We start from the raw sequence: 16,535 nt of genomic DNA on the forward strand, positions 1-16,535 counted from the left end.
AAGCACCAAATGGTAATGAGGATTTCTACCTGGGGATTTTAAAAAAGGCGATTGCATTTTTTATCCTTTTTTCCCCCCATTTTATTATCAGGGATCACTCAACTACATGCTGCTATGTCTGTTCTGGAGAAATGTATTTATAAAACTAATACAATAATCAGTTTGAGAATTCTGTAATAAACCAAAAAGATAAGCAAAAAAACAGCCAAAGCAAATGAACTTTGGGGTTTAGTCTAGAACTGTCTGGCTTTGTGACCTAATGAAGATACATCGATAAGGAAGAAAAATCTTTCTTGTATTTAAAAATAATTTGCTTATAATTAAAACTGAGTACCCTTCACCTTGAAGGTACATGTCATCGAGGAGAATAATTTAAATTTAAGTCTTTTTTTAGCCTGTGATTTACTGCATACACATACATATATGTGGTGGCATAAACTTAATGCTAATTTAAAATTATTAAGACTGTTGTATGAATATAGAAGAACATCACTGTCATAAAGTTAGTTTCCGTCAGGCATCTTAACCTCTTGCACTCAGCCTTAAAGAGCCATTTCTGGGAGAAAATGTCTACAATATGTCAGCTGATATAATGCCAAATGTGACATCAGTCCTCTAAAATAAATGGCCGTACAGAGAATAGTCAATAAAGTGATCTGAAAGCAATGTTTGGAGAGCCCTACATCTTTGACTATAGAAAGAGGAACAAGATGTAGAATTAATTAGCCCATTTTTTTGCTTTGGGGCTTGTTGTTCTTAAAATTGTGTGTTGTTTCTGTTCCGTGGACTTTAAGGGCACAAGGTTTCCTTCTGTTTAATACTCCATGGATAAACAACTGCCCGCCTTTAATATTATGTGTACTTCAAGTTGAATAGGTGTCATCACAGTTTTATATATTCTACTCATATTTTTGTATTTAAGCTTTATGCTGTTTATCAAAATACTGAAAAGTATCTATTTATTGCAAAATATTTACAGCTCCTATTTATATTTGTGTAACTAATTCTTCTGTAAGTAAGCACACACTTACTCATCTTTCATACTAATGTGATACTTTCATTAATCCATGCAACATTTCAGAGGCTATGTCTCATACTCAGTTTATCATAAAATGAGCACCATTTTTGTCAATACAAAAGAATAGTGAGTAAAAGTAGCCCTAGTTTATAGGTAGGTAATAGGCATAGCTGGTAGCTAATCCTGGTAATTTAAATAGAGCTAGTTGTTTTCTGTCTGCCTTTCTGTTCAGAATTTGACATCCTTAACAGGCTTTTATTACACTTAATTTCTTGGGGTTGTTTTATTCTGAATTTAATGGCATTCTGCCTTTGTTGTCTGCTTCCAGTCTTGTTTCTTTATCCAGTGAATATTCTAGTTTACCATAAGTCATTATTTAATGTGATTTCTGAAAATGTAGATAATTGCTATCTGCCTGACTCAGTGTGCATATGTATGCAATTGTTTTGCTCCAGGACTTTCCACTGGCAAAGCGTAAAACAGATGACCAAAGTACAAATTCAAATTCAACTGGAAACTATATATAATGTATAGGAATACAAAGGTTGTGAGGGTTTGTATTGTTTTTCTGGGGAGTTGGGATTTTTGGTGTGGTGTTTTTGCTTTTACATCTCACAAGGTACAGTTGTCAGAAAGGTCAGTTGGAGCAGTCACGCCATCTATTTATGAATTGTGTTTGTAGACTTTTAATGTTAACCAATTTCAGGTCATAAACTACAATTATTTTCAGATTTTTGGAACCAGACTTCCAGGCCCTTCTTTCATGATGTAGATTCTAAATTCTAAGGATATCTCCTTAGAGTTTGGAGAATGTTTGCCCTGGTATTTTATGATTTCTTATCAATAATTTAGCATGAATTATTCTATTTCAAATAACTTTACATATCTCTGAAGCAAAAGCATTTTTAAATAATTAATAAAAGGTTCCCTACTGCCTATTTAAGCTTTTCTCAAAACAAACAAGACCAAAACCAAAACCTGAAATTGGGCATAAGGGATTTTGCCAAATGGAAGACAGTGATAAATAATGCATATATAATGGAAAAGGACTGTTGCAGTAACCAGACTTGAAAGCATAGATTTTAGTACACTTTTCATTAGTAGATGCACGTTATAAACTGCTTGTTTTCTTTCAAATAAAACCAGATGTATTCTCCACCCCGGACAGCTCACAACCTAGGAAAAAACACAATTTGCAACTCTGAAAATTATTCAGAAACAAGTGGAAGCCTAGATGTTGTTCAGTAAAATCTAGAGAGAACAACAACAACAACAACCAGCTCTGTTGCAGCCTAGGTATATGTCTTAGTAGCAAGAACCAATCTTTTCCACGGATTGATTTGATTTGAAGGAGAACCTCTGGTGCAGAGGTGGCAGAATAAATACCTGAAGACTAATGTTCTCTGTTCAGACAATCAATACCAGCCCCATGACTATACTTCTGGCTACCTTCTAGTTAAAAACAAATTTTTTAATTCTGACAATTTAATTGCCATTCCCAAGTTCACATTAACTTGCTTGGGGAAAAAAAAGGCTTTAGGTAATTTTTCAAAGGGGGGGCAAGAAGGGGGGAATCCTTCCAAAACGGCTATTTATAAAAGTCAGTCTAGCAGTGTATTGTGGGGGAAAGAAAGAAAGGTGAAGGTAGTTTGGTAGAAAATGTTTGGGATAGAAAGAGTTAACTCTTCTCTGTTTGCCCTTTTATCCGTTCTTGAGAAATTAAACCAAAATACTTATATAGGTGTGAAAGTGCAAAAATAAAAGAGTACTTTAAACCTGTTGGCATTTTTAGATTGACCCCCAAAACAATATTTTGTGACAGAATCTTTAGCTGCTAGAAAATACCTTTATCAAGCTTTTTAGGAAGTGATTTGTTGTTTTTTATTGACATTTGTGAAAAACTTGGGGTGAGGGGGACTTAAACAGCCTGTAGTGTCACCATCAAGGCAAGAGGCAGAGTTTAGAGCTTTGTGACTGCAAGCCACTAGCAGTGGATCACCTGCAGTATTGCAGTCAACTGGTCAGTTTTCTGTGCCTCGACTAAAGGGACAAAAAAGAAGCCTTAAAAATACTATTTTAAAATCCTGAGGTGAAAGTGGTTGTTTTTTCCATTCCAAGACCAGAGAGAGGCTTCGGGGAATCCTTTTTTTTTTTTTTCTAAATAAAAAAAAAGTAACAATAATAAGGGGCACATCTTTTCCCTGAAATACCTTTCCTGAATTACTTACCAGGCATTAAAATATATATATATATACACACACATGCAAATTAGTATGTTCTGAATTGTGCTTTCCAATACTTCAGTTTTTCAGATGGCTTTTAAGAGTTGTATTTCACATGTAAGTTAAAGGTGTAGACTGTTTAAAATAATCTGCCATTCTGTGTATGCCTTAAGCTTACATTCAGCAAAATAAGCTAAATTATTGTATTTACTCCCAAGTGTTTCAGAGATTTAACTGGAATAAAGAAGACTCTGCAGATGCAGAGATCCGTTTACAAAAAGCTACTTGAAGAAACTGGCTCTTACAGAGCAATTTTGTGAAGGATTGCATGTAATTACACTAATGAGTTACAACAGTGAAATTTCTGTGCTAGATGAATACTCTGCAGGAGGCTGCTATATCTTGTGTAACACAGAGACCATGCCTTGAGGTCTCACTCTTGAAAAGGTGTATGTGAATGTATGTTTAGATCTGCAGGACTGGAGCCATAAGCTCTGATCATGCCAGGAATAGGCAGGCTTGGCAGAAAGGGGTTTAGGACTGAGATCCAGTGTAATACACCTGTGTGCATATGTGGGCACCGAATATGTCACAAGATGCCATGCTCTGTCATATGTATAATCAGTAAATATAGAAAGAAAACTAGACCATGGCCTACCTATGTAAGTGCATTTATCCACAGAAAGTAGGTGAATTGATGTGGAATACACTCAGTTCTATACACACATTCATGTGAGCGTGTGTGTGTTGCAGGTGTAGCACTTTATTTGAGTCAGTACAGAAAAAGCAGATTCTGGTTCAGAGTGTGATGTCTTATTGCCTTCCAGTAGCTACTATCTGCAGATGTGTAGACAGGCTCTGTGTCTTCCTGTGCCTGTGTGTATACACACGATTCATGCATTTCTGGAAATGTGGATGGGTAATATCACACACAAAGAGATAATAAAAATTTAGAAATGTAGACTAACCTAACTTATGAACTAAACTATGGTCTAAAATCTTTTATTGAAAAAGGCAGTTACAAACAAAAGATGTGTGTTTTTGAAGCAGCATAATATCATTAATTAGTGAAAGAAAACCTGAATAGGTGACAAAGATGTATTTTTCTTAACCAGACATCTTTGGCTAGGAAGCTGCTGTACTGATTTTATTATTTCTTACTGGTAGATGAGAACAAAGACTGAAGGACATATTAGTATTTTGGACAAGTTGGGCTAATTATAAAAATACTAAGCTTTGATCCTGGCTCTCAATTCAGTCTTAAATGAGAATAGGTAGAAGGCTAGCTTGAAATAGCATCTGTGGTATAACACAAATAGATTGTAGTAGAAGAGGCAAAAATGGCAGGTATGTACAGTGCCAATGGGGGTTTTGATACCACAAATATAGTTTCCCCGTATTTAAAAAAAAAAAAAGAAAACCATTTATTATCTTTGACTTTATCCCTGGGATGGTTTTGGTCTGTTTTACTTTTTTTGATCTTCAAGAGAGTGCTGGTAGGCCGCTGAGTAACAGTGCATGTGGTGTGTATTAGTATACTGTTGGTAATTTTACTGCTGCTAACTTAAAATCCTCAAGGGGGAGTTAATTACAGGAAAACCTTTCTAAATATCAGCTGCATATTTTCCATGACAAGAAGGTTTTCAGCTCACATTGAACGACTCCAGAATCTGAGTTTTTACACGAGCACATTTTAGAAGAAAGTAAAATTTGTGTTTGTGCAATGCAGTTAAAGCTTTACAGTAATTTCTTTTTAAAAGGCTTACTTACAAGTAGCAGTTATGGGTTGGGGAGAAAGGATTGTGCAGAAATTACGTATTATTTTGTATGGCAAGTTAAATTTCATTTTCTTTGTGGTTTTTTGTTTGCCTTTATTTTGGATGGGGTGGGTGCTTTTGTTGTTGGGTTTTTTTGTAAGCTCAAGGCCTAAACCAGACCCAGGGTGTTTGGTAGCAGTTTCTTTGTTCGTGTTTCTTTTTTAGTATTCACTTAATTGAAAAGTTTATTATTTGCAACTTATGTGCATACATTTACTTAAAAATTTCAAACTTTATATATTGCCACTGGGGAGTTGCTGCCTTCTGTAAATGTTTGCAGATTAACATATTTTTAGAGTAGGCTGGTGGAACTTCAAATCGAGTATGGCAGCAATCAGGGGAAGCAGTGAGCAATGTGTTGAAGTTAGTTGGTCCTGATGTGTTTGGTGAATGTTTTTCAAATAACGTCTGTGCCATGGGCATTCTCAATGTGTTTTTTAAGAAGTAGTATTTTTATTTGACTTAGAATAACCCAAAACAACACGTACACTGCTGGGTTTTGGCTTTTACTGCAGCAAGTGGCAACTTACATATACAGTGAGCAATTGCATTTTTTTTTTCTTCTTTCCTTTTCCCATTTTTCCCCCTTCGTTTTCCCTCCCCCCCCTCCCTTCCTTTTTCTTTCCCCCTTCTTTTTCCTTTCCTCCCTTCCTTTTTCTTTCCCCCTTCTTTGTTTTCCCCTACCATTTTCTTTGTCCCCTTCCTTTTTTCTCCCCCCCCCCCCTTTTTTTCTATCTTTATTTTTTTCTTTCCTTTCCCTTTCTCTCTCCTTTTCTTTTCCTTTCCTTTTCTTTTTTTCTTTTTTTTTTTCTCTCTCTCCTTTTCTGACGCTGCTTTGAGCTAGTGATTTAAATAAGACAGACTTTACCTAACAGTGCCGAGCCGACCCGGGGAACACTCCTGATGGCACCGGCCACTCCCTTACCCAGCGCTGGCCTCCGCTGTCAGGGTGTGTTGTGTGTGTGTGAGCAGCGCTCTGGCACGGCTGCGGCACCTTCCGCTGCCCCGTTACCGTGACACCCGCGCTCTGGGTTAAGCGAGCTTTTTGTTTCCTTCTCTTCCATTCCGAAACCTCAGATGGGCACAGAGGTGTCCCTTGCGAGGACCGGGCACCATGCCGTCGTGCCTTTTGGGAGCAGGTGCACGCTTTTCTCTGCCTACAACCGTGACAGTGTGGCTGAGATTCCATTATTTTCCCCTTTTTCTGTTTCTGGCCCACGTTTTTCTCCTCACTAAACCCGCGTATCGTTCCTGGCTGACCGCGTCGCTAATGGGAGTGCCCCGGGAGCGGGGCCGCAGCTCCACCGGTGCGGTGTCCCACCTTCCCGCTCCCGGGGCACTCCCGCTGCCCTGCGCAGCGGAAGCCCGTGCCCGCCGTGTCCGAGCGCAGCGTACCTCACCTGTGCCACCGTGCCGGCCGGGCCCCTCCCTCCCTGTGTCCGCAGCTGCGCCGCCGCCGGCCTGTTGCGCTGCCGCCGGTGCCGTCCCGCAGGGAGCGGCGGGGACGAGCGCGGTTCCCGCCGGGCCCGGTCCGGCCGCCGCCGGGGCGTGCCCCGCGTTGTCGCCCTGGGGCGTGCTCGGTTTGGTCGCGGCCGTGGTCGCTGAAGCCTGGGTCTGAGTCAGGTTAACAGGGCAGGCAAACGGGACCGGCTTCCAGCAGGAGAGCTCAGCCTCCGAAGGGAGGGAGGTTGCAGGGGAAGAGAGTCTGTTGTATTCTTTCTCCCTCTGTCATTAGCACTTGGAGTTAAACGCTGCAGAGCTCTGGATAATTTTGAGCAGGCTTAATAGGATTAAAACTAGATGTGTCCTAACATTTGAGGATTAAGACAGGTACTCCCCACAGCTAGTCCTAAACAGTTTTCTCCCTGAAATACTTTTTTTACTGTTTCCTCTGAGACCTGTCAGACAGCAATGTGTGTCTCTTTCGTTTCAGCTCCTGATGAGGAGATACTTGTTAAAGGAAAACAGTCCATCAAAAGTCAAGTTTTAGGAAATCAGAACTCAGAGAGTGAGGTCCTCTTGGAAGGCGACGATGATATCATGTCATTCATGGAGGAAAGAGAAGTGGAGAACTTAACGGGTAACTTCAACTATCCAATTTTCTCCTCAGCTTTTTACTATTTAGGTTCTGCTCTCCCCTGCTCCCCAGTGATTCGTGGTTTGGGATGCACACCGATAAATTGTTCCTTACTGTAACTGGGTCATTAAGATAATTTTCCGTGCACCTCAGGTGCTGAGGGTGTATTTAAGGAGAGTTGTACATTTGCTTTCTCTGGATTTCATATCTTCTTGCTTTCACAGTAGCTGTCTGTTTTCTAAGAAACCTTCTTTAGACAAAGTAACTCTACCTTGAAAAGAGCTTCCTTGCTTTGTTTTTGACCTCATTACTCTCCTCAAATCATTAGATCTAGCAGACAGTTAGGCAAGTGTTCTGTAATGAAAGGCTTTGGAGAGCTTTAATTTTATTCCTGAGTCTGTAAAATTGTATATCTTGGTTATTTACTTGGTTAAAGAATCTATACACTTAGTGGGTTTAAACCCTGGGTTTCAAACCCCTTGTCACTCCCTCCTTGAAGTCCCCTCTCCACAGATCACAGCCTTACTAGACTTCACTTCTTTCTTCTGAAGAAGAAATACTATTTCACATCTCTAAACTTCATTAATTTCACTCAGTTGCATGCAGCCTTTGCTGATGTTGCAGTCTGAGTGGAGCAAGTCCATTCTGTACAGTTCAAAATGTAAACCCAGAGTAACTGTCTCAGTTCAGGGCTGGGGAGTTACAAGCCATTTCCATTGTTATTTAAGGATCGTGGGGCTTACAGAGAAAATGCAAACTTCTCTGCGGTGTTCTGCTTTCTCAGCTGGTATCCATGTACATTTACTTTAAAGGAAAATGTCATTTCTTGGATAATTCCGGTTCCCTGAGAAGCTAGCAGTGTAATCTTATGTTGATGTGTATCTTAAATATGATAATTCAGTGAAATTACTGGAAGCAATTATTCATTGGCAGTTTGCTTATCCCTGAACTGCATTCCACTCTTTTTATTCTATTTATTTATTTATTTTTAAGCAGAGTAAAAAATACAGCATAATGTAAAAATAAAACCTGCCTAGAAAGAGTGAAATAAAATCAAGTCATGAGAGAAAAATACAATGGCATTTTCTGTATGCGAATATTTTTTTCCCGTTTCCACCACGAGCTTCCTTCTCAACAGCCTCCTATGTGTTTCCTTCTCTTCTATTATTCATTCATTGGCTTGAGTAATACATTCATACTGTAATAGAGGTGAAAGGGGAGTTTAATTATATAATCTCAACAATGGCAATAGGATTAAGAAGTAATCCTCGCTAATAAAGTGGTGTGGGTTAGAAATGAAGTGGAAATTGTCAGGGTTCTTCTGCAGGACCTGGGCTGCCCCAGCTTCTGCAGCTGTCTGCTAGCCCTGTAATTGAATGTCTGCGAGTGATTGAAAAAATGTTATTTCTCCTCTGGATTACATGCTAATGTACAGAGGGCAAAGGGAGACAGCAAAAGAACACATAGCTGCTTATTTCATCCATTTGTAGGGGTGAGCTTTGGGAAATCATGGCAGTTCCACAGCTATCGCATGCCCATCTGCAAACACAATGTATTTGTACGCTGGGAATAGAGGGCAAAGCTGCTCTGATCTCAGCAGAGCATCTCTTCTTTTGTCCTAGTGGCACACATTGAGATTGATGTGAGATTAAGGACCATCACCCTCCTAACAATCGATGGAAATGACAATTCATCTGAACTTTTTGTCAGTTATTCTCACGTTGATTACCTGAGCGTGTGTACCTCATTTATAGATGCTTTATTAAAACAAAATTGTTTGTGTCACTTTCATATTTTCCACTGATTAACAAAAGTCAGATAATACTGCAGCCAAGTAACTTAATTTCCTTACCTCTTAATCAGCTGGATGACAAACCTTACCTGTTTTCTTTCTGGATGTGTTATTTTATATAATATGTTCTGCATTGTCAGATCTATGCTGAACCTATTGTTTTCAGTAGTAGTCTGATTTGTCCCTGTGATAAACCCTGCGGAGATGTGATTATTCCAATAAAAATTCATTCACTTGGAAACCAGCCCTCCAGCTGTTTACTCCCACAGTCCCTGAGCTACACTAACATTGTGTGGAATCCTTGAACAATATTTAATGTGAAATCAAAAGCATCTTTAAAACAGTTTTCTCTAGGCTCTGTAACATCGTGTAACCTTCACAATAGATTCGTAGCATCCGTGAGGGAACACTTAAGTTAGACGACTTTGAGCCTCGACTGCTGTGTTCATCTCTGAGGAAAGCTATTGAGACTCTCCAGTACCTAAAGAACATACCTGACAGTAAAGATTTTAAGTGTTCATATGTGCAGTCTGTCTGTTGTGTATAACGGAAGATACGCAACACTGGGAGTTTCTCGAAAAGAAAAGACGTCTGAGTAAAAACTATATACTGCCATGCTAAAGCCAGCTATGGCACGTATAATGTATGCATTGGTTTGCTGCTTCAGTGTTCGGCAGTGCAGAGACACTGCAAATCTATTACATATGTTCTTTTCCGGGATAAATAGAGGTTTGCTTCCTAAGGAAGAGCTATGCTCTTTGCTTTCTTTATGTTAATGTTCTAGGATTGAAAATCAAGTCATTTGCACTCAGGCTGTTTTCTGGTTTGAATATTGTTGGTGTTTTCACTGCTTGGCAGGTCCAGTTGCCCTAAGCACACCAGCCCAGCTTGTGGCCCCCTCAGCAGTAGTGAAAGGCACTCTTTCCATCACTCTTTCGGAGCTCTACTTTGAGGTGGATGAAGAAGATCCCAGTTTTAAGAAAATCGACCCAAAGGTAAGAGATCATTGACCCTGAGCTCTGAGAGATGATGACAAATTACTGAGACCTTTAATTCTTCATTCAACTTCCTTTATCCCTATTGGCCCGCAATGTTCCAGCTTTAATAAGTTTGGGACTGACCACATATGTTACTGAACTTCACATAGGTGACACCTCCTTCCCTTCTCCTTTCTTTCCCCCTCCCACAATTCGACCCTACTTGAATGTTAATTGGCTTGCTGCAAATAAAGCTCCAGGGAGGCATCTTAAATAAAGACATCTTGAATCACAGGCCTGTGTGAATAGTGGAAAGTTCAACGAGGCTTTTAGCCCAAATGCTGTGGTTTACTTTCCTATTTTTATATAATGCCAATGTAACATAGTGCTAAACTTCCTATACTTGTAAGCCTTCAGTGCTTCTGTATCATATTATTCTATAACAGCTTTTACAGGGCCTGTTAGTATTTATTGTGCCTAAGCAGAATGCATAATTGCCCTCTTAAAATACGTTCCTGAACTGACTTGCTAATTTCCACAAACTTTATTTGCTCTGAGTTACTTGATTACTAATATTTTGCTTAAAATTAGTAACCTTTGGTAAAATTCCTATTTCAAAGGCAGTATATTGTGTGATTAGCTTAATAAGCTTGCACTTGAATGTTTTCTAGATTATGACAGCATTTCAGTATTTATATATGTATTTATATATGTAGCATTTACAGTATTACAGCAACATTTCAAAAGTACACGATCGGTAAATAATTCTTGCATCCCAATTTAAGAAGTGATGGCTCTTGGGTTTTTAGTATCTGCTTAATAGTAAACAAGGTAATTTCTTTGTGAAGGGGGGAAAAAAGTCACTGGAAGTAGTAGTGGGTTTCTGCTTGTCTGTTAGAGAATACCTTGTGTGTTAAGTGCCGGTTCAGTTCTTTGTTCCTACTGAGTAAATTGCTCTTGTCTGTATTAAAAATGGCATCAGTGGGTCTGAAAGCTGGCAGTATCAAATCCTATCAAGGAATAAATTTAGTTTAGAAAACAACGCTCTCAAATTCTTAGAACTAGAATTTAATATATGTAATTAACTAGAATTGTGATTTTTATGTGGTACCATAAATGAGATTTAACTTTTGATCCTGAAGTTGTTTTTTTTTAATATTGTGGAAATCATTTCAAGTATGAGATAGCTCTTAAAATCTTGATATGCTTACTCCTTCCATAGTAGTTTTTTAAAAACATCTAATGATAAAAAGGATATAAATATAAAATGTTAAAACAGTTCGGTATGTTGCTTTATTGCATTTTCCACCTAAAAGGTTCTGCTTTGTATTGCATTAGCATGAGAAAAGTCTTACAGATCTGCATTACTCTGCATTTTTGTTTTCCATGGTTAGCACTTAGGGTGCTTGAGTACAGCTACTGATTCTTACCCTTCCTGTTAATGTTTTATGGGGGACACTAACATGCAACATATATTCAGCCTGCTTTATTTTCTGGTTTTGAGTATTTGGTAGCAGTTGTTTTTTAACTGTGAGTAGGAATTCTGGTTTCGTTTGACTCTATCTTTAATTCTGTGTTGAAGATACTTTTTTTTGGGGGGGGGGGGGGATCCTACAGAAGGAGAATTTGGTTACATGAAATGTAGGCTACACCTCTTAGATTCTGTTTGTGATGCTGTGTTAGCTGGAGGTCATAAAAGGAGGGAAGAAATACCTTTTGTAATGTCTCGGGGGAGAGGGGGCTAAAAATCAAATTAAGTATTTTTATTTTAAGAAACAAATAAGCTTGCAACTCGGCTGTCTTTCAAGCATTAACGCCTCCCTGCCCCACCCTCTGCTTAACTTACTGTACCTTGATAGCCGTGACTATCAAGACTATCTACCAGACTAGAGCTGCTGTAGGAAATACCCCTTGGAAAAGAAAAAAATCCTGGTCTTCTGCAGCTCAGCAGGACTGTTTAATTAATGAGGCTTCATCTGTTTGATACATTTTAAGTTCCTTGTATATTTGTATAAAGTACCGAAAAGAAAACATTGTGACAAGTTCCTGAAGAAAGACCTGCCGTAGAGATAGCACCGGCCTCGATAAGATCGGCGTGCGCTCTTGCTGGGGACCGGTCCCTAGAGGAAGGGCTGGCCCCACGGGCTAAACCCTTTCTTCCTGCCAAGTGAACTGGGGAAAGCTCTCCGAGGACCCCGTAAGAAACTTGTGGAGCACCCCCGGGTTTTAACGCCCGAGTTGGAGAGGCTCACGGCGGAGCGGCCGGGGTGCCTGGAGATGCCCGGGGTGCCGGGTTCCGGGCACGGTGTGCCCAGCGCCTTTCATAGCTGGAAATTCACTTCCCAGGCTACTATCGGACTTGTTAATTTCGTTTTGAACTTAAAGACAAAAGCGACTCCAATTTGAATGGCTATTTCTTTCCGGCTCCGTCCCCAAAGAAACGGAAGTAGTCCTCCCTCTCGGGCAAGAACTTGTATTTTTACCTCCTTTCCCGCCCCCCGAAAGGACACGAAACTTGCTCGAAATGGTTCGAGCCGGCGTTGAAGCCTTTCGGGTGGCTCGAGGGGTAGTGCCGCCTTTTTCAAAGCTTAGAAATGCCCTTCCCCGTTAAAAAAAAAAAAAAATCCTACCAATATTTCTAAAGCATCCTGAGGAAACCTAAAGCGAGATCGCTACGGCACGAAATACGGGGCTGGAGACTCGGGGCTTAGGGGGTTCGGGTGCTTCCCTTACGGTTTATGTAATCCTCCGGCTACGCGGTTTTATGCTGTACTTAAAAATCTAGGGAAAACAAATGTTTGTTAAAAAAAAAAAATCGACCGATTGCTGTAAAGTGCATTAATTATTCTGGGTAGATCTATACTTCCTTCTTGTCAAAGTCAAATGGATAGAGAGCGCGTTCACTCTGGGAAGCGAAAGCAAATTAGCGATGGATTTTTAAAACAAAATACAAGCGCTTGAGGTTTACCGTGGGGCCGGGGGGGGGAGGGGGGGCGGAGGTGGGAGGAGAGAGAAAAAAAAAAGCAAAACCAACCAAAAAAAAAACAACAACCAAACACTAAAGAAAACTCTAAGAAAAACAAAACAAAACAAAAACAACCCAAAGGTAACGAGCGGAGGAGGGTAGGAGATGGCAGGCTCTAATTTTGCCTCAGTTCTGAGGAGCTGCTGTGAGACGCTCCACATGTTCTCAGGATTTAGAGGGGAAGCTGAAAGTCATAGAAATAGAGCAGATGTTGTCACATGCCAAACTACAGAATAGACAAGATTATTGTTTTCTTAGACTCACTGTTTTAATAAAAACTAGAGGGAAGTTTAGAATATGCCGAGCTAAGGCTTTGGCTGGGTGTTGCACTTAGACTAACTTTACATCGGGTGTTTCTACTTCTTTTAAAGATTTTTAATTCTGAGGTTCAGGAAGAGTCTACTTGCCTGAATTTTAAAACCATTCACGAAAAGTCAGCTTAAAGTTAAAGTAATATTTTTATTACTATTTGCAACAAGTCAGTTGTGGGGCACATAATCTGACCTTGGCACCGAAATACATTTAACATCAGTAAAACTTTTTTTTTTTTTCTTTTAAGGGAGATTTGTACATATAGTTAAATAATTTTTCACTTGGTGACAACATTCAGGCAAACAAGAGAGCATAAGAAAAGGACTATACATGGATTGGAAAATGTACCTTTCGGGTTTCGTTTGGGAGTTGCAAAAGTCCGATTGCTTCTTTTTGTGACTTTTTAAAAATTCACATGGGAGGGCGGGAGAGGAGGCTCTTCCCTTCTTCCGTGCAAGGCGGCGAGAGTTTATTTACGCCGGGAAACCCGTCTGCGAGTTCTTAAAGGCCGAGCTGCAGGTGGGCGCTCTTCGTTCGTCGCCTTTTCCCGTCGTCGTTTGAGTTAAATAGAAAGTTTTTAGGCGCCGTCGTTGTTTGCGGAGGGCGAGTTTTGCCGGCTGGGATGTGAACCCTATAGCTTGTCGAGGCTTTTGGGATTGGTGAGGATTTCTCTGGCTAGCCTCCAGGTCTGTTTGGCAGCGCTTTCCAGGGCCGAGTGGGGTTTGCCCTGAAAGAGGTCTAGGTTGGGCAGGAAGTAGTGGGGGCAGCGCCGGCACTGCAGGCAGGAGATGAGCTGCAGGAGGATGCCATTGAGCCGATCGCCCAGGCACGCCTCGTCCCAGTCGGTCTCCCGCGGGTGCTTCTCGCACTCGTACAGCAGCAGCGTCTTCATGTGGTAGTTGTTGAGGGGCTGCCCGGGGAGCTCCAGATGCCGGTCGCGCAGCGTCTTCAGCACCGAGAGGCACTTGTTCCGGCAGCCGCCCATCAGCAGCCGGTTCTCGGCCTCGCCGAACTGCAGCACCCAGGCATCGCTCTCGGCCGAGCTCTGCTTGCCCGTCAGCGAGTAGCACTCCTTGGAGAGCAGGTTGAAGCCCTCTGCCTTCACCTCCGCCACCCGGTTGGGGCCGGGCCAGGGGATGTGCGGCATGGGCCACTGCGCCGCGCTTCGCGGCCAGATCCCGGTGCACTTGAAGGCGGGCGTGATTTGCACCACGTATCGCTCCCGGATGCGGAGCTTCACCTCGCTGGTGTCCGCGATCATTTTCACCACGTCCCGGTAGCTGCACTTGTCCACGGCCTGGGCCACCAGTGTCTGGAAACGGGAGCGGATCTTGCGGGCGGACAGGTAGCCCGAGGCGGTGATGAACTCCACCCAGAGGGACATGCTGCGCTTGCGACCGTCGCTCAGCTTCAGCACGGCGCAGCCCGGCAGGGAGCCGTCGTCCACGAAGTTGAAGACGCCCATCTGGTTGAGGTAGAGCACCACCTCGAACTCGGTGGGCGAGATCACCTCTAGCCCCTCGTAGCGGGCGTCAATCTCGCTCAGAGAGCTGATGAAGCGCGGCTCCTGCACTTCCACCTCCTTCAACACGTCCGACACGACCTTGCACACCTCCCGTATGGTCTTGGCGATGGCCGCCTTGCGGGCCTGGCACCGCTCCGTGTAGTATTTGTTGAGCTGGTAGACCAGCTTGGCCTGCGCGGCGATCATGTTGGGGCACAGGTCCGGGCTGTACACCGGGCTCTCGCAGTACGTTGAGGGATCCAATGCTTTAGCGGTGGCTGCAGCTTTGCGGAGGGCACCGGCCAAATCGCAGACACCCACCCCCTCCGGGAAGAAGGCGGCAGCGGCGCGCCGGTGAGAGCAATTAACGGAACCGGGGAGGACGACGAAGCACAAAGGAGCGAAGACGGCGACGATGAGAGAAATGCGAACCGCAGAGAGCGGGACGGCGCGGGCTTGGCAGTAGTGCCGGGGCAGCGGGCAGCCCCCGCGAGCTCCCGGAGCGCCAAGTTTTGAGTGGCGGCGGGGGCAGGGAGGTCTGCGCTGTCTCTGCGCTCCGGCGCCCACCCCCCCGGGCAGCGACAAAAATACTGTTTCAGTAGTTCATGGAAAGAAAAAAAAACACCAACACCCGAACAAACTTCCCCGGACTCGCAGAAGGTCCCCGCAGCAAAGCCGGTCGGCGGCGAAGTTTAAAACCGTACACGATACTAGAGGAGGAGAAGAATGCGAGCAATGCCCAGAGCGGAAGAGTGAACTCTCTATCTGTCTGCCTGCCTGCCTGCCTCTCTCTTTCAGTCCGTGGTACCGCCAGAGATGTGCATGAGTTTGGCTGCCGCTCGCTCAGACTGTCAGGGGGTGTTGTTGATTTCCCTTTTCCTGCTGGAGGCGTTGTCTGAACCCGGCTCTGTGGCTTTCTCTATCTTTACGCGCAGACGTGTGCACTTGGTCTGTGATCGCTCATTCCTGTCCTGCAGCTCTATATAGGTTGCTTTGAGATATATATATAGATAGATAGAATTGGTTTGTTTTTCTTTGCACAGACTGTGTTTTATCCTGAGTGGGAGGAGGGCGTAGCTGCTGCGCCCGGGATGGCTTCTCCTCCCCCTCCCCACCCCTAAAAGTGCGTGCCGAGGCTCTCACTCTCCGCGCCTCTCCTCCTCGCCGTGTGCCCTTCTCTCTCCGGCAGGGCCGCCGGGCCCTGTAGTTTATGAATGGGGCCGGGGCCCGGCCGGGGGGCGGAGCCCCGCCTCCTACAATCGCCGCCGAGCTGTCAGCGCCGCGGCCAATCGCGGCGGGCGGCGGGGGCGCGCACACGCTCCCGCGCGTTCACTCCTGCTTCCTTCCCCGGTGGCGGCAGGGTCGTGGTGTCCGCCTGCCTGCCAGCTTCGTGCCGGCGCTGACCGGTGGTGTGCGTTATGTGTGCGTTATGTGTGTGTTGTGTGTGTGTGTGCGCGCGCGCAGGGCTGCGAGCGTCCTGCGACGGGTGGGAAAAAGCGGCAACTTCGCCGTCACAGGCGGAGGTAGCTGGCTGCTCCCGTCGCTTGCTGTGGAGAGGCCCAGCGGCGGTGCCGGTGCGAGAGGGGAAGGGAGGGAGAAAGGCGTGCCGGTGCTTCGCCGCAGGCATCAATCTTACTTCGCTAATGCCGGGCTGCGGCAGCAAAAGTGAGACCGTCACCGGAGCGGAATTGCACACCTTAGTTTTACTGCTCGCAGTCAGGGCCGTAGTCACGTTAATTTAGATAAATCTGGTGCCATAAAGTTCTGTTCGTCCTCCTAAAGTGCAGGATT

General features: G+C 43.5%; 2 protein-coding genes across 2 annotated transcripts in view; one reads left to right on the forward strand and one right to left on the reverse strand.

The window, feature by feature from the left end:
- The window catches only part of LRBA (LPS responsive beige-like anchor protein), a 401,040-nt gene that overhangs the window by 209,696 nt on the left and 174,809 nt on the right, over positions 1 to 16,535 (forward strand). The window contains exons 39-40 of the mRNA XM_061440892.1: positions 6,991 to 7,137; positions 9,785 to 9,921. Of these exons, the coding sequence (XP_061296876.1) occupies positions 6,991 to 7,137; positions 9,785 to 9,921 (284 nt within the window). The remainder of the gene's footprint in view (positions 1 to 6,990; positions 7,138 to 9,784; positions 9,922 to 16,535) is intronic.
- Positions 13,724 to 16,143, reverse strand: MAB21L2 (mab-21 like 2). Its single transcript, XM_061440890.1, has one exon. It carries the CDS (start codon positions 14,949 to 14,951, stop codon positions 13,872 to 13,874), a length of 1,080 nt encoding a protein of 359 aa, XP_061296874.1. The 5' UTR covers positions 14,952 to 16,143; the 3' UTR covers positions 13,724 to 13,871.

This window comes from Pezoporus flaviventris, unplaced genomic scaffold (assembly GCF_033815535.1).
Source record: "Pezoporus flaviventris isolate CSIRO_AGI_PZ_B2104156 unplaced genomic scaffold, CSIRO_AGI_Pfla_v1 ptg000002l, whole genome shotgun sequence".
NCBI classification, from domain to species: Eukaryota; Metazoa; Chordata; class Aves; order Psittaciformes; family Psittacidae; genus Pezoporus; species Pezoporus flaviventris.

Coding starts and splice junctions, on each gene's coding strand:
- MAB21L2 (XM_061440890.1), bottom strand. CDS start 14,951: ATGATCGCCGCGCAGGCCAAGCTGGTCTACCAGCTCAACAAATACTAC.